The sequence below is a fragment of the Budorcas taxicolor genome, chromosome 8 (assembly GCF_023091745.1).
Source record: "Budorcas taxicolor isolate Tak-1 chromosome 8, Takin1.1, whole genome shotgun sequence".
In the NCBI taxonomy this organism is placed as follows: domain Eukaryota; kingdom Metazoa; phylum Chordata; class Mammalia; order Artiodactyla; family Bovidae; genus Budorcas; species Budorcas taxicolor.
The window spans coordinates 4858276-4877616 of record NC_068917.1 but is presented as its reverse complement, the minus strand read 5'-3'; the positions used below and the strand labels follow the sequence as shown (position 1 = coordinate 4877616).

The window sequence follows — 19341 nt, the reverse complement described above, 5'->3', positions numbered from 1 at the left end:
ACGTTATTTTGAACAGAAATTTTGCTACAAAAACATTTAAACAAACATACTAAGCATCAGTCCTGCGTGAACAGTGAGCAAAGTTTGTAGACACAAGCTGCAACCCTTTCCACTCCTTCCGATCACTAAGGCCTGGCTTCACCGTGCGGTAACGCCCAGCGGGGTTCTAACACTGGGACTCCCGAACACACCTTGAAAGCATGAGGAAGACACAGGGGAGGAGAAAGCCCCTCAGCAACTGACATAAATGACTTCGGAAAAATGCTTGTTGAGCTGTTGTCCGCCCAAGGAAGCATCAGGTTACTGGCCCATCATGAATGACAGTCATTCCGAGTGCTTTATAAAGCTAACCCCAATGGTCAACCTGAAACCTTAACTGAGCACATATTATACCATCAGTGCAACAAGCAGGCAGACTGCTTAAATATACATCCAACAATAAAACAACCCCAGAAGAGTTTAGAAAAACGCTATCGATGACTGTAATTCATTCACTTTTTTCCTGAAACTATGGGCCTTTATACCTGCACAAGCAAGGAGACAGCCCTTACTACGGGCCCCAGAGGCCCGCGCCTAGGCAGTCCATCTGGCACTCTAATGTGCTGTCTGGAGAACGCCACTTTTATATGAAGGCCGGCATTTCTGACACAAGCACACTTACTGAACACGTACTAAGTGCCAGGACACCTCCTAGATTTGGTTTTTGGAAAAAAAACCGTCCTTGAATGTCATGCAAGGCCTTTGAAGCAGAATGGACCTGAGTCTTGACAGGACCCCCTTTGAAGGAGTGCATGGAGACGCAGAGTTACGCTTCCAGGAGGAGGCGGACTTGCATTAGTTTAGGAAGCAAACGGGTCTCTCGACTCAGAGCGTGGTGTTTCAGCTACCTGAGCAGGTACAAGGCTCATTGGAACTCCTACAGAGAGAGACACAAGGGACTGGTCAAGGGACCAGCGTTCGGATTCCTGAGTAAGCCCCATTTCACGGTCTGGGGTTGGTAACCCTGCTGTGGGGAGAGCCTGAACAGGGCCTCCCCCGGGTGCGCTAAAGCTTTACTCGGCACAGAAGCACCTGAGGGGGCGGGAGAGCCGAGCGGCGAGGGGGCAGCCTGCCCCTGTGCCCGCACCTCTCTGACCCTGGGCACTCTGTCCACGGCATTCAAGTTCTCACACATGCACAGTCTCCCTGTAAAACCCACAGTTCCTAGCACACAAACGGAAAGGAGTAGGCCCACTTTTACACCCTAAGGTGGAAAAGAGAAAAGACAATTCCATTCACTCTAGAAGTACTGTTAAATACATGCTTCATTTTGCTTTTTATTTACTTCTTTACTAACCTTTTGGTCGCAGCACAGGGTATGTGGGATCTAGTTCCCTGACCAGGGATCGAACCTGGGCCCCCTGAACTAGCAGCATGCAGTCTTAACCACTGGGTCACCAGGGAAGTCCTGTGCTTCATTTTAAAGAAACCCACACAACATTCAGCCTTACTAACACATCTGGACCCAAAAAGGCAGGAGGCGTGTCTCTCCATTTGGACTAAACGTGAACACAGTAAACTGCGGCTCACTCCTCGTGAGGGCACGTGGCAGAACCACGACTTAGAGTCTGAAAATATCTTACAAAATTACACGTGTCGCTCTCTGACTCAACAACTCCATTTCCAGTATTTGCCCACTTCTGTGCACAGAGAAAACATCAACTGTGTGAGGTTATCAGCTGTGTGAGGAAGCAGTGTTTATCGCAGCAGAAGAAGGGAAACATCTTAAGCGTCCCTCAGTGGGAAGCTGACTTATAATCACGATGTATTCCACGGCACCTCCACCCAGTGGCGCTAAAGGTAACATGGTCTGGAGAGAGGCCCAAGAACACACCGTACAGTGGAAAAGACGAGACACAGGGCAGCACACAATACAACCTGCTGCTGGAGAAAGAAGGGGAAACACACACTGATGTACATGAGCTCAGAACGCTGTCCACAGAAACGGCGGAAGCAGCCCAAGTGCCTGCCTGCAGAGGTAACCGGTGACTGTGGCGTCGTGGTGAGAGGTTTTCACTGTATGCTTAACCTTCTTGAATTTGAACTTTGTGTATGTACTGTCTATACATAGACTTAAAAAAAAGTTTTAATGAAAATAACATTAAAATGGAGAATTTATAAATAAATCTGGGGAAAAGTAGTCTTTTAAATCTTGAGTTTTCCTATCTCCAGACACAAGACAGCTCATGACTTACTCCAGCATTCTTTCTTGCTAAAGTCTTTTTAGAAGTATCTTATATAAATATATATAAACAATACATCTTATATAAATATATTAAACTACATACTATATCTTACATAAACTACTTACTATAGTTTATATAAATATACATAAACTACATATTACATCATGTATAATATGTTGTTTGTAACATAAAAAATCTAGTGCACAGGTCCATTTTTCCCCAAAACTAAAACTTCAGCAAAACATATGTGCATCAACATTTAAGGTATGGTACAGCAGACCACAACATAACCAAGCTTTCTGACAACAGGGTTTGATAACTCACAGACCTAAGGCACCCCAAGTCCCTGAAGCCTGTCATGCCAATATTTTCTTTCCCAAGACAGTAATAAAAAATATTTTAAAATATATCCACAGAATCAATGGGAGTAGAAATAATTCTTAACTTCACCACCGTCTTATCTTTTAAAAACCGAGGCTTTTTCCTTTAAATTTCTAACACCAAAATTCCGACCCTTTCCTTCTTCGTTTACTATTATAGCTTACAGCGTAAAAAAGTACTAGAAGGAAGTTCTTCTCCGGTGGTGCGTCGGCCGTGGTGGCGGCCGGGGGTGGGCGCACCTGCGCGCAGCCCTGACGCCATACACACTGGGGCCCTCACTCCATGGCCTCCAGCAGAGCTCGCAGCGCCAGGACCGCCGGGCTGCAGAGGCCTCCAGGCTCTATCTCCGCAGCTGAACTGGCTGCTCTACAGACTTCCTCTCCTGTCTGCGTGAACAGCTTTTGTAGCTGACAGCTTCCAGTCTGACATGAGAAATACTGCTCATCACACCATCCAGCCTTCCCTCGTAAATGGTGCAAGAACTCAAATACTTTACAACCCTTCTGCAGCAGCCAGAGAGGTCAGCTGGAGGGAGGCGCCAGGTTCACAGGAATGACCTTTGGGGACAGGCTGAATGCTCTGCGTGTTCAGCTCGTCCTCTACTGAACGCTGGGAGTGAGTATCAAAGCAACAGCTGGACGAAAATACTCTCTGTCACCTCTCGGGTTTGGGAAGAACAGTCAGACTGTAGAAAAGGAATCAGATTATGCAGAAGTCTTACTGGCGTCATCAATACTACAGGACTACAAGGAGAGGGGATAAATAAATTTTGGAGGAACAAAACTGGCTTCCTCCTCAGAAATGGTTTATCTCCAAAAAATAACACAGATGGTGAACGCCTTTAAACTATCAATACATTTTCAGGAATGTCAGCACAGAATACAGGAGTACTTTCTTTTTTATCGTGGCATCTTTTTCAATTGAAACTATATATTAAAAATTAATAGTATAAATCTAAATTCCAAAATCAAAAAAAAGCAATACCCTGTGGACTGGATATGAAACAGACCAAAGGTGATGGGATTTTCAGTAATTTGCATTCAAATATGAGAATGTATTTAGCTGAATATCTCAACAGTTACTAAGGCCTCACAGCACCAGTTCATGTTATTATGAAAACTGTCAACAGAACTTTTCTGGTCAAGAAGAGTCTGACTCCAAGCTTTCGAAAAAATGCCAAATCAAAAGTTCAAATAATATTTAGGTGGAAAACACCCCATGGAAGCATAAATTCCTTTCCTAAAAAAATCCTGAGATGAAGAGATACACAATATACCAGTTGCTCCCACAAACTCAACAGACTATATTTTCCAGTCTCCCTTTCTTTCAGAAATCTATTATATATTTATATCTGGCCACCGTGGTGCCCAGATGCCAAGAGCCAGTCAGAGATGGGCGTGTGTCTGTGGGTGCGGGTTTCTTTAAAGGGGTACCTATGGCGATGGTCAGGTCTCTCCTGAGGGCAAAGCCCACGAGCCTCTGCGACTCCCTGGACATGATGACGGGAAAGCCGTTGTAGCTGGTCTCGTTGATCATGTTCTCTATGTCGCCCACCGTCATGTTGTCCTGGGTCAGCACGGCCAGCGGGGGGTCGCTCCTCCGAGGTCTCATGACATCGGCAGCCAGGGTGGTGTGGGTGAACTCTTCTTTGGCATCCAGGAAGGGGTACCCATTCAGCCGGATGTGGGCTTCATAGATGCCTTCCCTCCCGAAGGCATCGCCCACCCATTTGCTGGTCATCACTGCAGCCATGAGGGGCACGATGTACTCCAGGCCTCCTGTGAGCTCAAAGACGATAACCACCAGGGACACGGTCATCCTCGTCACACCACCTGAAAAGCAGGAAGGGCCCGCGTCAGGAAGCACAGGGGCCCCACCAACCCACGGCAGCAGAACTGCTCCACGAGGCAGGTGAACCCAAACTATAAACACAACTTTGTGAAAAAGATCACGACTACTGTGATAAGATCCCGAGAAACACCCATCTTCTTTATAACATTTCAAACCTGTTATGCTTCAGATTAAAAAAAAACACACACACACAGCTGACCAGCTAAAACGGTCTGCTGTTTCAGTTTAACACTATAATAGTAGCATAACCTCACCCCATGAAAGCTGATGGTTAATTCTTAAAACAGTTTAGTGAAGCATATCATAGCTAACTTATTTACCACCCACTTACAAATTAAACTCCTGTGGGTAGAATATTAAATTAATGCATCTGTCCTCTAAATCTCTTCAAAATGAGTGAAAACGTTTGGACACCTTGTGATTTCTGTTAATACTGCAGTAGTCTCAGAAAGGCCTTCTGAACCATTCACAGTGTCCACAAGACCACCACAGGGCCCCACCCTTCCCTGACCCAGGCCTCTCCACCCACTGAGCTGCCTGCCCCCCATCTCCAGCTACTCATACCTTATCTTATTACAGTCATGCTTGCCTCATTTCCAGCTGTGAAGACTTCAGGTGACCCTTAGCGCAGAAACCACCACACGCTCAAAACCAAACTCCTCCTCCTCTCCAAAGAGCTCTCCACGCAACCTCCCTGAAGCCACCGCCGGGCACCACGTCCTTCCTGACAACCGAGTGGCCACTCCTGATTCATCCCTTTACTCCGGCCCCGAGACTCTCATCTCGTCCGCTCAGATTTGCTCTGCAAACCTCTGTGCAGGGGTCCCTTTCACAGCACCTTCACTCCTAGCAGCCTAGCTGGCCCTCAGGACTCTTCCTCAACCTGAGTCGTTCCACCTTCCCTCCCTGACTGCAGCCCCCATCACCTTCCGTCCACCTGACCAGCCGCATTCCCAGGTTAGCCTCTCCTCGGTGCTACTTCCCCCAGGCTGCTTCTCTGCTTGGCATCCTACCAGGGGATCGCAGTCTATACAGCATCTAGCTTAACCTCGCTTTTTGTTATTAGCCTAAGGACAGAAGGCAGAAAGAACCCACTATATGTGACATATTTGCATTATGCTATTGATGCCCCCAAGCAGTTTACAAAAGCTTCTATCATTTTTAACTACACGTACATTTTATTAGGTATTATGCTAACAGTTTTATATGCGTATCACTGTCTATAACCCCCAACAGCAAGAGACAAGTAGTCTACTTCCATTTTGAAGAAAATAAAAGACCACGAAGTAAAGGAACTTTTGCAGAGCCCTCACGTTGAAAGTGGCAAAGCCACAACCGTGCTACAGACCTGACCGATTCCAAACACAAACTCGTCCTGATGAGAATCACACTTCTCACACTTCCCGAGGTGCCCACAATGCTCTCCCCTCCAACACTGCCAGTCTCTTCAGACCCCACGAATGCCAGGTCCATCATCCCATTCTGCTGTCTGCACACTCCTGGCCTTGTGAATCAAGTCGCCCCCTGCCAAGCCCGCGCCTCTCTCAGCACGTCCGCCCCCGCCAAGCCCCTGCCGCCCGCTCGCCTCGAGGCTCTGCAACCCCCGGTGGCAGGAGGGCCTGTGCTCACACTCCTTTCTGCGTCATTCCCCACTTCCCCATGGCACAGATGAGCATCTGCTTCTCTAGAGAGAACCACTCTCTCCGTCACTTTCATCTACGACACACCTGAAGATCAGTAACTACACAATTTTAACTCACTGAGCAGAACTAAGTCAAAATACCAAGTATAACTAAATATTATAACCAAAATTATGCTGACATTTTAAATATTAAAAAGTAACATTTTTTCATGTTCAAGAGAATAAGAAATAGATTCTTAGGAATTTAATGCCAGTGTTTTGGTTTTCATTAAAACTATCTTTTCCCCTTCTGCTATTGAAGCACCTTAAGCAGAAGCAGGCTGATAAAGAAACCTTTTACTATGGCTCACAATCATCACCACAGAGCTGGGGTGAAGGTGCTCCGAGACGTTTGCTGTCATAAAGCATCACATGGTACTGAAATGAAGTTAACCACACCTACAGTTTTGCACTAGCGTGTGTTCAGGGACAGGTGAAGTGAAAACTAGTTCTGCACAGGCTGATGCCCCCGCTGGGCCCTCCTCCCTGACCCCACTACTCTCAGCCAGCCAGCCAGGCAGACACACACACACACCCCCCCCCCCCCGCCAGTCTCGTTACCTAGGCATGCAGCCGCGCCGACCATGGCGTACAGGCCGGGGGTGATGCAGTCAGCGCCGACCTCACACCACTCCTTAAAGATGAACCAGTCGTGGTGATAGTAGGCCAGCTGCTCCACCGCGATGCCCACGATGCGGCCGGCGATGGCGCCAATGGCCATGCTGGGGATGAACAGGCCAGACGGGACCTGCGACAGGGCAGACGCTCCGTGAGGCGAGTTCTCTGCACACCTGCCCTGCACAGGTAGTACGACCCTCCTCTCACAGGGCAGAAATAAAGCTGCAGCAAGCCCTGGCAGCAGTCTCCCTAACAATCCCAACAACTGAGTTACAGAGTAACCAACCACCTTCTCTAGCCCAACCCAAAACGTCCCCTTAGAAGGCATTAAACAGGCATCTCATTCTCCTGCACGTTAGAGCTTCAGCCAGGGTGGAGGAGGTGGGGGTCTTAGGGCCTGCTCTGCAGTGACACAGGATGCTGAGCTGGGGCTCCCCACACTGGACAGCCACACCCTACTTCCTGGGAATCTGGTCTGCAGTACACGAGGAGTTCAGGGCGTTAATCAGCTGAACTTAAAGCAGATTATCGGGGATGATGGGGATGGGCCTGAAGTATCACAAAGGCTTTTGAAAGGTGAAAGAAAAATTTGCGGAGAAAAAATTGAGAATGTGGAGATAAAACGAGATATGACCAGACACACTGGTTCTGATGAGAAGGAAGTGGGCCATGAGCCAAGGCTCCTGAAGGCTGGAAAAGGCATGAAAACTGATTTTGCCCAGAACCTCCGTCACTCCTATGTACTTGGTAACTACAGCCCAGTGAGATCCAATTTGGAGTTCTGACTCTGATCTCTGTGACTGTATTAAATGTGTGTGATTTTGTGGTGATTTGTCACAGCAGCAATAGGAAGCTAATATGTGGCTTTAAAACATGATCACAACTCTGACACCACCCCCGAAGTAGAGAGCATGTCCTCCCAAGAACCCGGGACCTTGGTGACCATACGCAGAGAAAAAACACAGCAGGCGGCGTGCGCAGGAGGCATCTTTGGCTGGGCTAGAAACGGTCCTCTTAGGACCCTCACTGTGGGGACCCTGAGCTGCCACAAGAGGCACCTACCAGCCTCATCTCCCCCATCATACCCAGGCCATCATGTAGGAAAAGCCAGAGACAGGAGACAGACAGACAGATGGACAGACAGGGCAGGAACCCTGGCGGTCCATCCCAGCCGTCGGAACCTGCTCGGCCCTGCTGCCTGACATACGGATGGCTCTGAGAGGCCTGGCCCGAGCCGTGTCTGCAGACGGCCACAGAGCTGACCACAAACAGTCTCGCAGCTCATCCCAGCTGTCGGAACCTACTCGGCCCTGCTGCCTGACATACGGACGGCTCTGAGAGGCCTGGCCCGAGCCGTGTCTGCAGACGGCTGCAGAGCTGACCACAAACAGCCTCGCAGCTCATCCCAGCCATCGGAACCTGCTCGGCCCTGCTGCCTGACATACGGATGGCTCTGAGAGGCCTGGCCCGAGCCATGTCTGCAGACGGCTGCAGAGCTGACCACAAACAGCCTCGCAGCTCATCCCAGCCGTCGGAACCTGCTCGGCCCTGCTGCCTGACATACGGATGGCTCTGAGACGCCGGGCCCGAGCCGTGCCTGCGGACGGCTGCAGAGCTGACCACAACAGCCTCGCAGCTGAGCACCCCACCTGCTGAGCCAAGAGCGAGAGCACAGCAAGCAGCTCTCTTAAGCTGCTAGGTTTGGGGTCAGCCGCTACACAGCAACAGACACCGTGCTCAACAAGATATCCTACAGAAGTCTTCCTCCCACAACTAAAAATTAAACCCCAAAGAGCTTTCTCAGCCTATATTTGTGGCTCATCTTCAGATAAAACCTTTGTTTCTCTTTCCACGTACAAGTCTTGGACCCGCCACGGTTACCTCAGGATCTCCTCACGTGGACACTTACCTTGATACCAAAAGTGAACACAGTCATTATGATCTTAAATATGAGAGCCAGGCACAGCTGCCATATGGCAGAGTACACCCCCAGGCCCGCGGGGCGGTCGGGGATGTCGTCCACGATCTTGCTGGCATTCATGTCGTTCCTGTAGTCGCACAGGGAGGAGGACTCCAGGGGCCCGCAGTCCGTGAACAGCTCTTTGATCAGCTCGCTGGTGTTGAGCCGCGTGTACGGGTTGGGGAAGGCGACCACCGCGGTGATGGCCGCCACCACGATGACCTCGAGGACCGGGTACTTCCCGAACTTGGTGGACTTGCGGCGGCGACACCAGGCAATGTTGGCCCTGATAAAGAAGGCTCCCCAGAGCCCGCCGAACACCCCCAGGAGGATAAAGGGAAACAGTTCAAACAGGTACCATGGAGTGTGATACTCCACGTAGAAGAGGACCAGGCGGCTGTTACCAAACGGATTGATGGATCTCAGAACAAAGGCAGCCACCAAAGCAGCAAAGAACGACCTCCACAGAGTCTTCAGAGGAAAGTAATAGCTGACCTAGAAAACCAAGGGGGAAATTAATGTGGTGATTTTAGAAAACTGCTCTGATATGTCATAACTTGAGCAGTAAATATCAATGCTCTAAATTTTGCTGCAGCTAGAATTTATACATAATTCTATACATATCATGCAGTAAGAAAAACAGCACTATCTTAGGAACCCTGGCTATCACACCATTGCAAATTTGTAATATCGACTGATTCTAACTGTCTAATAACTATTTAAAAGACCTAGCACTGTTATTTTCAAAGGGAGCTTCACCTCAGTTCAGTCGTGTTAGTTAAGAATAAATGTACCATCACCGCTCTTGTTAGTTCACAAAAAAAGCATTAAATTTCCCTCTTCTCTACTGAAGCAAAAAGAACGTAAACAACTGGGGGAGAAAAGTAAATTTTAAACCATTTCCGAGTCACATTTTTGCGTAAAAACTCTTAAGCACCAATGAGAGAACAAAAACAAATATCCCCCGGAAGTGACTAGAATTATTTCCTTACACATCAATAAGGGCCTCAGAGGTAATCACACACAGAAGCTAAAAAGATGACTTAGAAACTGATGAAAAATCTTAAATAAAAACAAAGCTATGATTTAGCAAATAAGGACTGTTTCAAATATTTTTTATTTAATTCATTTGTGCTTACTTTTAATCATGTCAAAAAGGTTAAATTTTAAATAACCACATACATGGATAATATTTTTTAAAAGACTTCTCAATAAAGAACATACATATTACTTTTTACGATTTTTTAATGTAAGAAGGAGTGAAAAGCAACTATAAAAACAAATTTGAAAACTTAAAAACAAAGTATCTACCACAGCAGCTAACAAGACTGACAAGTGTGCCAAAATACACACTTAATGGTGGCTGTGCCTCATTTGATTACTGGTGGCAGCTGCCGTCTTAACCTACCTCTTCCAGACTGAACAGCACTCCTCCGATTGGCGCGCCGAAAGCCACAGAGACGCCTGCAGCGGAGGCAGCCGACAGCACCTACGAAGAAGACGCAGCCATTTCATAGGCTTACAGGCTCAGCAGGCCAAACTCAGTGTCTGCGTGTACTCAGAGTGTCTACAGCCCCTTCCAAATTGAACTCACATGTCACCTTCCTCTCCAAGCAAACACAAATACTTCTTCTAAAACCCCTTGTTTCTCTTCTGCTTTAAAAGTCATTCAAATATTCAATACTCAGTCAAAACACATTTGCGTGAGATATACCAACGTAAACAGGATGTAAAGGAGAAAAGGCAATGAATTCAAGCATCAAGATGCCTGCATGAGAAGACCAGCAAGCCAGGACTGGGGCTCAGGGAGAGCCGTTTGTTTTTAAGCAGGATGTCATTTCTTCAGATTTTAGGGCTCACTGTTTCATCACTAATCATTACTTCAGTCCACATCCTAGTGAAATGACCAGGGAACTGCAAACCCATCACGTTTCCCTACATTTTCAGTCAACTGAGTCCTCTGAAGAGATGGCTGCTGCCACCACGGAAGCCTCACGTGAAGGTGCAAACCCCGGCTGCCCCGAGGGCCTAGGCTGACCGCCCCGAGCCCCCGCACACAGGCCACGGGAAGGAAGGAACAGAACCCAGGGTCCCCCTCCAGCTCCCACCAGCATGAAGCCAAACACACACACAGTCACTGGGCATCTACTCATAATTAGCCACTTTTCCGAAGAGTCTTTATTCCTTCTACTACTTGACTCCAGCAAATATCTGAGGCTACCAATGCACTTTCTCAAACGCTGAATTTGTACATCTTTGAAAGAGAAATCTGAAATAATAAAAAATTAAATTCTAAGTGTTATGAGCATGAACTCCATAGTCAGGTTGCTAGTTGGCAAATTAAAAATGAACAAATTCGTGTTTCACTTAAACTGTGCCTGGCCTGAGAATGCAGACTCTGACAGGGAGCAGCAAGGCTTATGTTTCAGTGGTTTCCCACCAACATGACTGCAGACAACACACCTTGCAGAATCTTCTGATTCTAGCTTTAACAGAATCTATAATCAAGCTAGCACCTAAGTACTACAACTCACAGATGTCTTGATCTGTTCCACATAAGTATCTAAGAAGCATTTAAACATATCAAAAGAAGTGGGCAAAGGAAGAAAATCAAAATATGAGGCCTAAATGCTTTCAATTAACATGAAAGCCAGCCATGTATACCCCAAGGTGTCAGAATCAAGTTAAGTCATAAACATCACAATGTGTTTACACCAAAATCCAGGTAAAGTTAATTTCTATAATGTTACCTAATAAGGTAATTTTTGCACTTATGGAGAACAAATAACAAATCTTCCCCCACAATGTCAAGGTCCAACAGCAAGTAATGGGAGTGAACTGACAAATGCAGACTAGACAGGGGAACATGAAGGGATGGGGCTCCCACAGTCTGGAGCTAATAAGGTGCAAGGAGCCCACTTTTCTTCTAGAAAATATCCACAGCAACCTGCAAACATCAGGTTTCAATGTCTCCACGATCTCAGGATGACCTGAACAAAAGGGCAAAGGAAGCTGCCGTAAAGAGCCAAGTAAAAAGCAGGTGCTACCCGCCCTTCACTGTGAACCAGTATCAACTTCAGGTGGTCTGACGCCCTCTGGGTTCCCTAAGGAGCCGCAAGCCCCCTGAGGTGGCACCCCTCCTCCAGAGGAAAACAGCTGGTGAGAGGCCCCACTCCAGAGAATCACCGATGGGGAGAACCAGGAGAGAAAGCAACGCAACATTTGGGAAACATGTCAGAGGAGGAAAGGTGTAAGGTAAAGCAAAAGCAAAGGAAAATATTTCTGAAATCCTACTGAAACCAACAGACACCAGGCCAACTCTAGAGACCATTCAGAAAGGGGGAAGGGGTACAAGGAAGTCTCAGATTACAATTTGCATCTGAGTACAGAATTTACCCAAAGAGTAGACAGTAAAATGTGTGAAACTGTTCAAGCAGTAAGTGTATACAGTGGGTATTCGCCTGTTAAATAAATGACAGAATACACTTACCTCTCTTTTTTTAGCTTCATTTGTGCTGTACTTCGGAAAGAGGTAGGAAAAGATGTTTCCACAGCAACAGGCAACATGGACCAAGGGCCCTTCTTTTCCTAAACTCAAGCCTGATGCCACAGCCAGTACTAATGTGATGGTTTTAATCATTAAAGTCCATTTTCCCAAGTAGCCTCGGATGATGAATCCACTCAAAATAGTTTTAATCTACAAAGGAGAGGTCAAAGCAGCTTAATTTCCTTTAAGAAACTGCAAGTTCCAGTGGGCAATGGGAAGACTCACAATTCATTTTCTGAAAGTCTGAACTATTACGCTCTAAATAACAAGTCTGCAACATACTCTACCTTTCTTCCCCTGCAAGGGCACAAGGCAGCCCTAGCTCATGAGCAAAACTGAAATACCAGGCCAGGATAAGGGGCTACGGGCTTCGTTACAGGGGGTACAGTTACATAGCCAGCTAATGGTAGACCGTAACATTTCTACTACAGAAATACGATGCAGTTAGATACATTTCAGACACTCTTGTGTCAGAAATAAAGGTATTTTGCCTTCAAAGATAGTATGTCTTCTCAGAATAAAATGTGTAATTACGTGTAATATTTTCTTATATGTTAAGAAGGATGTGTGACAACTGGTGAATACTATATGGTATTGTTCCGTATTAAAGATGTTCTTAATAAAGCTTTATGATCACTAACATTGCTTTTAAAAGCTATGCACTAGAAAAAGCTAGTAACTTATTTAAGACAGAAAAATAAAAAGGGTGGGGGGGGAGAAATAAGTTCATGTTCAATCCTAAATGTATTCTTCACATTATTACTGATAAAAAGTAAAACCTCAACTTTATACTATGATCAAATATTTAAAGTATAAAATCATTATAAATATTATTTGCCAAATTCAAGGATTATCTTATCTAATTTAAAAAATTGTAAAAAGAGAATAAATATATTCAAATCCAATTCATAAGAGAAAAACATCAACTAATTCACCAAAGAATTTTAGCTGACATTTTCCAAGTTCTTGGTGTTTAACTGAGTGCTGATATTTGTTTAGTTATGTACTACATTAGAGCGAGAAGAAAAAAAAAATCGACCTCTCCAGAAAACAATGAAATGACTATGGGGAAGGATTTCTTTCAACAAAGTCTACCATCAGTGGACATTTAAAAAATTTTCTTTCTTGTATGACAGACAAACTGTTTCCCCAGCAAAACCATTATCTCGCCTCCCACGGGCAAAAACTTAAGCATCAGGATCACAAAATGTTAAGACACTGAGTGCTGCAGGGCTTACCTCTGGGATCCCAGAGCCACAGGCGTATGGTGCAAACACCTTTACCAGCGAGACGGCAAGAAAGGCGAAACTCAAGGCCCAGAAGATGTACATCATGTAGTTCATGATGTACGAGCCAGGACCCTGAAACCAAAGGGTTCAACAGAACAAACTCGCTAGTTGCTGCGGGCACTGCTAGCCCCAGTGCTTGCCACCTAAGCAACTTGCGGCAAGCTCTGCAAAGGCTCGTGGTTTACTGCGCAACTGTGACAGCTTTACGGAGCAAACTACTTAAGTGGAACCTAAAACATATTTATACTATACATGGAAGGAGACAATCTATTTAATATTTTCCCTAGCTGCTTTCTGATCCCCAGAGTCTTGTTGCCAAGAATCTCAGCTGCACTTCAATCTCTGCCAGCCCACAAACCAGTTTTTGAAAACAGCTGGTGAAGACAAAACTGCCTTCACACTCAGCTTTCATTTGCAGCAATTCTGGAGATAAAGTGGGAGACAGTACACTGCCCATCTCATTCTTTCCAGCTCTAAGATTCAACTACAAGAAAATTCTGAAAACATATCCATAACTCCTCAAAACATATGTATATAAAAAATGTATATACTATTCTAACTTCTAAAATGTTTTTCATACATATATATATGACATTCTGACTTTTAAATGGTCTTTATAAAATATCAACAGTAAAATAATCATGTAAATACTGTAATGCCACAAGGAAAAATCTAAGGATTTCTATAAAATTATCTCCAGTTAAAAGACTTACTTTACAATTCTTGATAACCTATACTTCCCAAACAACTGTGATATAATAATGTTAATGAGCAGTTTTGATAGCTTGGCTTCATATTAACCTCTGTTTATACAGCTCCTACCGCACTTCATTTCCACAATAAACACACAGTTTACATCATAAGGCAGCAGCCTTGCTTGTGATTATGCAGTTAACTAACACCAGAGCTTTTGAAACAGTACTTAAATTCTACTCACAGCAGTGCAGTCTCCTATCTTCCATTCTACCCTGTTACATACACTCCTCTATTTCCCCTTAGGACAGGTGCAGGCCTCTAGCTTGTTAGTGAACTGGAGACTGGCTTCACTGTACTGACTGTTAATCCACTGGGACACAGGGCAGGACTCACCTCGGCCTGGCCTATGATCAACTCTGCCCACGTTTTCCACTGTGGACACTTGTCCCTCTCTTCGAACGTGGTTTCGTTGGACCCCCAGCAGCACTGCTCGTGGTTGTACCAGAGCGCGCTCAGGCAGATACCCTCCTTCAGGTCCGTCATCCAGTCGGCCGCAATGTCTATTAACCCAGCCAGTGCCCCTGCAAAAGATGTTGGAGGCGCTGAAGACGGTCCACTTCTGGGGCCTCCGAAACTGTCAACGTACAGGGTCAAGGAGAGCTGGGGATGCCCTACAATAAATGGTCATATGGGACATACTACACAAACCTACGGTTTTCAAATCTTACTATATGTACTGTATTTACAACCGTAAATAGCTATTCTTTAAAACAGAATTGTTCTTCTTTGAAATTACAACTAGTTACGCCATTGAAATTGACTGTAACTTTTTAAATGTATCTGACTCTTTCAAAGGCTGTCCCTTGGCAGAAGAGCCTCATCTCTGGCTGTGACATCAGAGTTTCTACTGGTGTTTTTTAATTGAAAACCCAATTCATAGACTTACAAAGGATCTTAAGCTCACTATAATGGAATAACCATTAGATTTAGTGAAACTCATGGCAGGAATGAAACAGAATACAAAGCATACACAAATTGATGGTCAAATTCTAAGTCCTTCTCATATAAGAAGGTGAACAGGTCACATAAACACCTCAGAATCTCAGGACTTCCCTCTATTCTCTCCACAACTGTATATTTTCCTGTCATGCTCTTCAGGACATACTCTTCCATGGTGGAAGCTCAAAGTCAGTAAAGCAGCCCTTCCTGCTGGTTTGCACATCTTCCACTGCTATTCCATTCGCGCCCAGGGCTGCTGAGCACTCTGCGGCCCACTGGAGCCTAAAGTCTGGCCCTAGCCGTGGCCTGCCCACTCACGAGCTGTGACACCTCGTCAAGTCGCTTAACCTCTCTGTGCTCAGCCCCCCATCTGCACGAGTCAGACCATGGGACTGCCGTGAGGTCTACACACACACAAAGCTTTTGGAACAGGGCATGACCCATAGGAAGCACTCAATAAATATTACCTATTTATTATGACGTTAACACTAAAATACACTTTACCGGCCATCTGGTGCAGACTAGGTATTTTACAGATAAGGACAACGAGTGAGAGAGATCAAATTGGACACTTAAGGGGATTGAGCCAAGCCCAGAGCTCTGAGACCCCCGCCTCCCACTCTTACATTTAAGGATATTTTTTTGAAGGAAAGAAACAAATGCTTCTACAAATCCGAAAGTTTCTGGGAAAAAAAAAAAAACCCGCAGGAAGGAGGGGAGAACTATTTATCGTCCTGTTAACCAGAGCAGCATTGCATGAACAGTCCTCTTTACCTGATGCCAACCCTGTCAGCGTCACCACGAGCCACCCTGACCACGCATCGTACAGGCTTTTCGTCATCTCCCATGCTGATTCTTTCTTTTTGCTGTTGATCTGAAATTAGAAATGGTCATGCTTCATTCTTTAAACCGTGAGTAGCAGCCACAATTCTAGAATCCAACAATTTCCTCAGTTACTATACAGGGAACAGTACTTTCTCAACTAAACAATAGAGTGAGTGAGTTTGGGGCAGAAACAGCAGGTCAGACAGCTGCCGTGCCTGTGAATCAGATGACAAGCATTGACCCAGAGCCTCAGAATGAGAGCGAGGGCCTCACCGTCCACACAGATGCTGACCCAGATTGCTGCAGACTGCACCAACGTTAGCTGGCATGCACCTTTTATAGTGACAGAAATAAGACATCACAGCTAGAAGTGGCCGTCGCTCCCTGCTCTTTCTCTGGTTCTAGCAGTTAAGCGGCATGCAGTGGTCCCAAAAGGCAAGCAGTGACGAAGAGTACTGTGCCCGAAAACGCAGAACACAGTCCTGTGAACAAAGGGGCTGCCGAAACATTCAGGCCCGTAGCGTGCCAGTGTGCCGATGCCACAGGCAGGGTGCCGTCGCCACGTGAGGCAGAGGCCGCTGGCGGACCTGAGGCCAGCTCTCACCCGGAGACGCCCAGGGCCAGTCTGCTCCCTCAGTCAGCGTGCGCTTCACAAGCAGCCCCCCGCCCCCGCCCGCCCCTCCCTGTCCTGCAGCCCGGCTGCTCCACAGGCCACTCTCAGGCCAGGCACTCCCTGCTCCACCGCCCCGAGGGAGGGCTGCAGCCAGAACTCAATGATCTGGTCTCTTTCAAGCATCTGGTCTATTTCAAGCCACAAGGCCACATTCAAAAGGCTGAGGAGGCAATTTTACTCCTCCTTTGTTATAAGCAACCAATTACAGATATTCACCTTGCTCTAGGATTGAAGGTAGGACATTCCTTTTAAAAATAATAAACCTCACATTGCTTTTTCTTAATAACTGTAATGTTTAATAAAATACAATATGAAGCAGAAACTTGAACGTCATCTAAACGTTCATCAGAACAGTATTGGTCAAATAAACTGCAGTTACATCTATGTCATGAGAAACTCTAGTCATTAGAAAAGAATGAGATGACTGCAGTATCATGTCGGGGAGAAAAGCAAGGCATCCACACGTATAGGATGCTCCCATTTATCTAAGAAAAATAAGTATATAAATATGCATGATTGTATTTTAAAAAATTAAAGAGACAACGTAACACTGGACGTGCAACTCCTGAACACTACACGTAAAGACTGCACACAGAGCACTTCTCACACACCGTGAAGGAGGCGGCTTGCCCGAGGAAGAGCCTCTGTGTGGTCTGTTTGGCCTGCAGCATAAGCCACTTTCACGGAGTGCCATTCTTACTTGAACAAAAATATACTGGAACTCTGGTTTTTCAGACTTGGAAATTTGACAGGTATTTTTCTCAAAAAAACGAACCAAGTAAGCCTGTCATTTCAAGTAAAATGTGTATTTGGTTCCAATGACAGATTTTGAGCTTCAAAATAAAAATGAGGATTTTAGAGAACTTATATCCATTACTATAAGAATGACAGATCTCAATAGTTACAGACTTTTCCGAGGAGATTACTGTTGACATTAACAAATGTGGCTTTTTTGAAACTATATACTGACAAGGTACAATGAACATGTCAACTGTTCAAAGAACTGCATGAATCAGTGAATCAGTATTTGCCAAAGGATCATGGCACAACGTGACAGAATCGTTCACGCCAAGTTCAAGAGGAACCAGAGGATTCTAACGTGACCAAAGACAAGGGCTTCGCTGATGCAGGTCTAGGGCACAGATGGCAGCTAGCCTTTAAGAAACTAACTACATGTCCCTGCCACTGCCTTGCAGCATCAAAGAAGAAAATCCACAACGACCTGAAAAGGTTATTAAAATGCTCCTGGCTTTTCCAGCTACGTGGCTGTGAGGCTGGATTTTCTTCATGTACTTCAATCGAAACGCCCAGCAGTCTGCAGCAGCACGTAAGAGAACCCAGCGGCTCTCAGGAGACCAGACAGTAATGAGTGAGGTTCATGAAGATGCAGTCCAGCGCCGCTCTCTCACTGAGCATTTTTTATCTTGGAAAATAGCTATTTTTCATAAAAACATTGTTTGTGTTAACATGTAATGAGCTTGTTATTGTTACTTTTAAGGGTATGTTTTTGAAATTTCTCAGTTTTATCATCTAATATGTTGTCATGTCTTATTTGCATAAAGGGTGAATAGTGACTAATGAATCTCAGAAGCAGTACTTTTCATAAACAATATAATCTAAGTCCAATTTCAGGTTTAATAGATATATAAACATTATTATGAAAGGTAGTAACTCATTTGTACAAGCAATTATTATTACATCTATGAGTTAACTTCAGAGCTCAAATTTGCAAATGGCCTTTTAGAATTTGGAATTTTATTTTCAAGAGATTTTTTTTCTCTTAAAATTTCTGAATGACACTGTCAATAAACCACAAACAACAACAAAAAAGATAACATACATTGTAGTTTTTAAGCAAAAGCCATTCTTTTATTGATTAGTACTTTACACCAACATTCCATATGTCCACACAGGACTCAATTTGAGAAACAGCTCAGGATTTAAAACCAAGAACGGAGATAAAACAGCAAAGCCCCAGGAAACTATCTCCCCAGTAAGCTGCTTCTTTTTCCAACAACTGAAATTATGTAACACATTTCCTCTTTGGCCTGATGCTCAAAGTCAAGCGCGAGGCTGACTGCTACCTCCTGAACGCGGCTTGATCTTCTCCAACTCACAGGCCTTTGCCTTTCCCTCCTATTCTGTCTTCCTCTACTTCTTTGATTGTAAGCTGTTTCAAATCCCTTCCAGAAAGATAAAGGATGTAAATAAACTTTTAAAAGGTATAGAGAAAAAACCGTATTACTTATAATATGTGGAACCTTACTTAAATGTACTTGTAACATTCTGGCAGCCTGAGATCACTGGCAGAAAGACAACATTATTCAAGGATCTCTCTGTGCGCTGCTGCTGTCAAGATTAGTGAGCAAACGTACCCGGCGATGCCTTTCTCTGTCTTTACACTTCTCTCGCACCCAGTCGATGGTGTGGAAGTCATCATAGGTGCCAACCCCAGGGATGGGCTCGTCCAGAAGATCCAGCAAGTGTGTGGAGCTGCTGATGCTGCCCCCGTTGGTCATTGTGTAGTGAGTTCCTGCAGAGCCAACAAGGAACAATGAGCGTGTTCTGTGAGCGACAATGGACAGCTATGCAGCTC

At 45.4% G+C, this 19341-nt stretch overlaps 1 protein-coding gene across 8 annotated transcripts in view; it reads right to left on the bottom strand.

Moving 5' to 3' along the window:
- The window catches only part of CLCN3 (chloride voltage-gated channel 3), a 90334-nt gene that overhangs the window by 11779 nt on the left and 59214 nt on the right, over positions 1-19341 (bottom strand). For all 8 annotated transcript variants that reach the window (XM_052644471.1, XM_052644470.1, XM_052644474.1 and 5 more), the window contains 9 exons: positions 19121-19278; positions 16022-16121; positions 14642-14829; positions 13502-13624; positions 12207-12413; positions 10125-10205; positions 8666-9211; positions 6700-6886; positions 4040-4438 (listed from right to left, as the gene is read on the bottom strand). In XM_052644471.1, the coding sequence (XP_052500431.1) occupies positions 4040-4438; positions 6700-6886; positions 8666-9211; positions 10125-10205; positions 12207-12413; positions 13502-13624; positions 14642-14829; positions 16022-16121; positions 19121-19278 (1989 nt within the window). The remainder of the gene's footprint in view (positions 1-4039; positions 4439-6699; positions 6887-8665; positions 9212-10124; positions 10206-12206; positions 12414-13501; positions 13625-14641; positions 14830-16021; positions 16122-19120; positions 19279-19341) is intronic.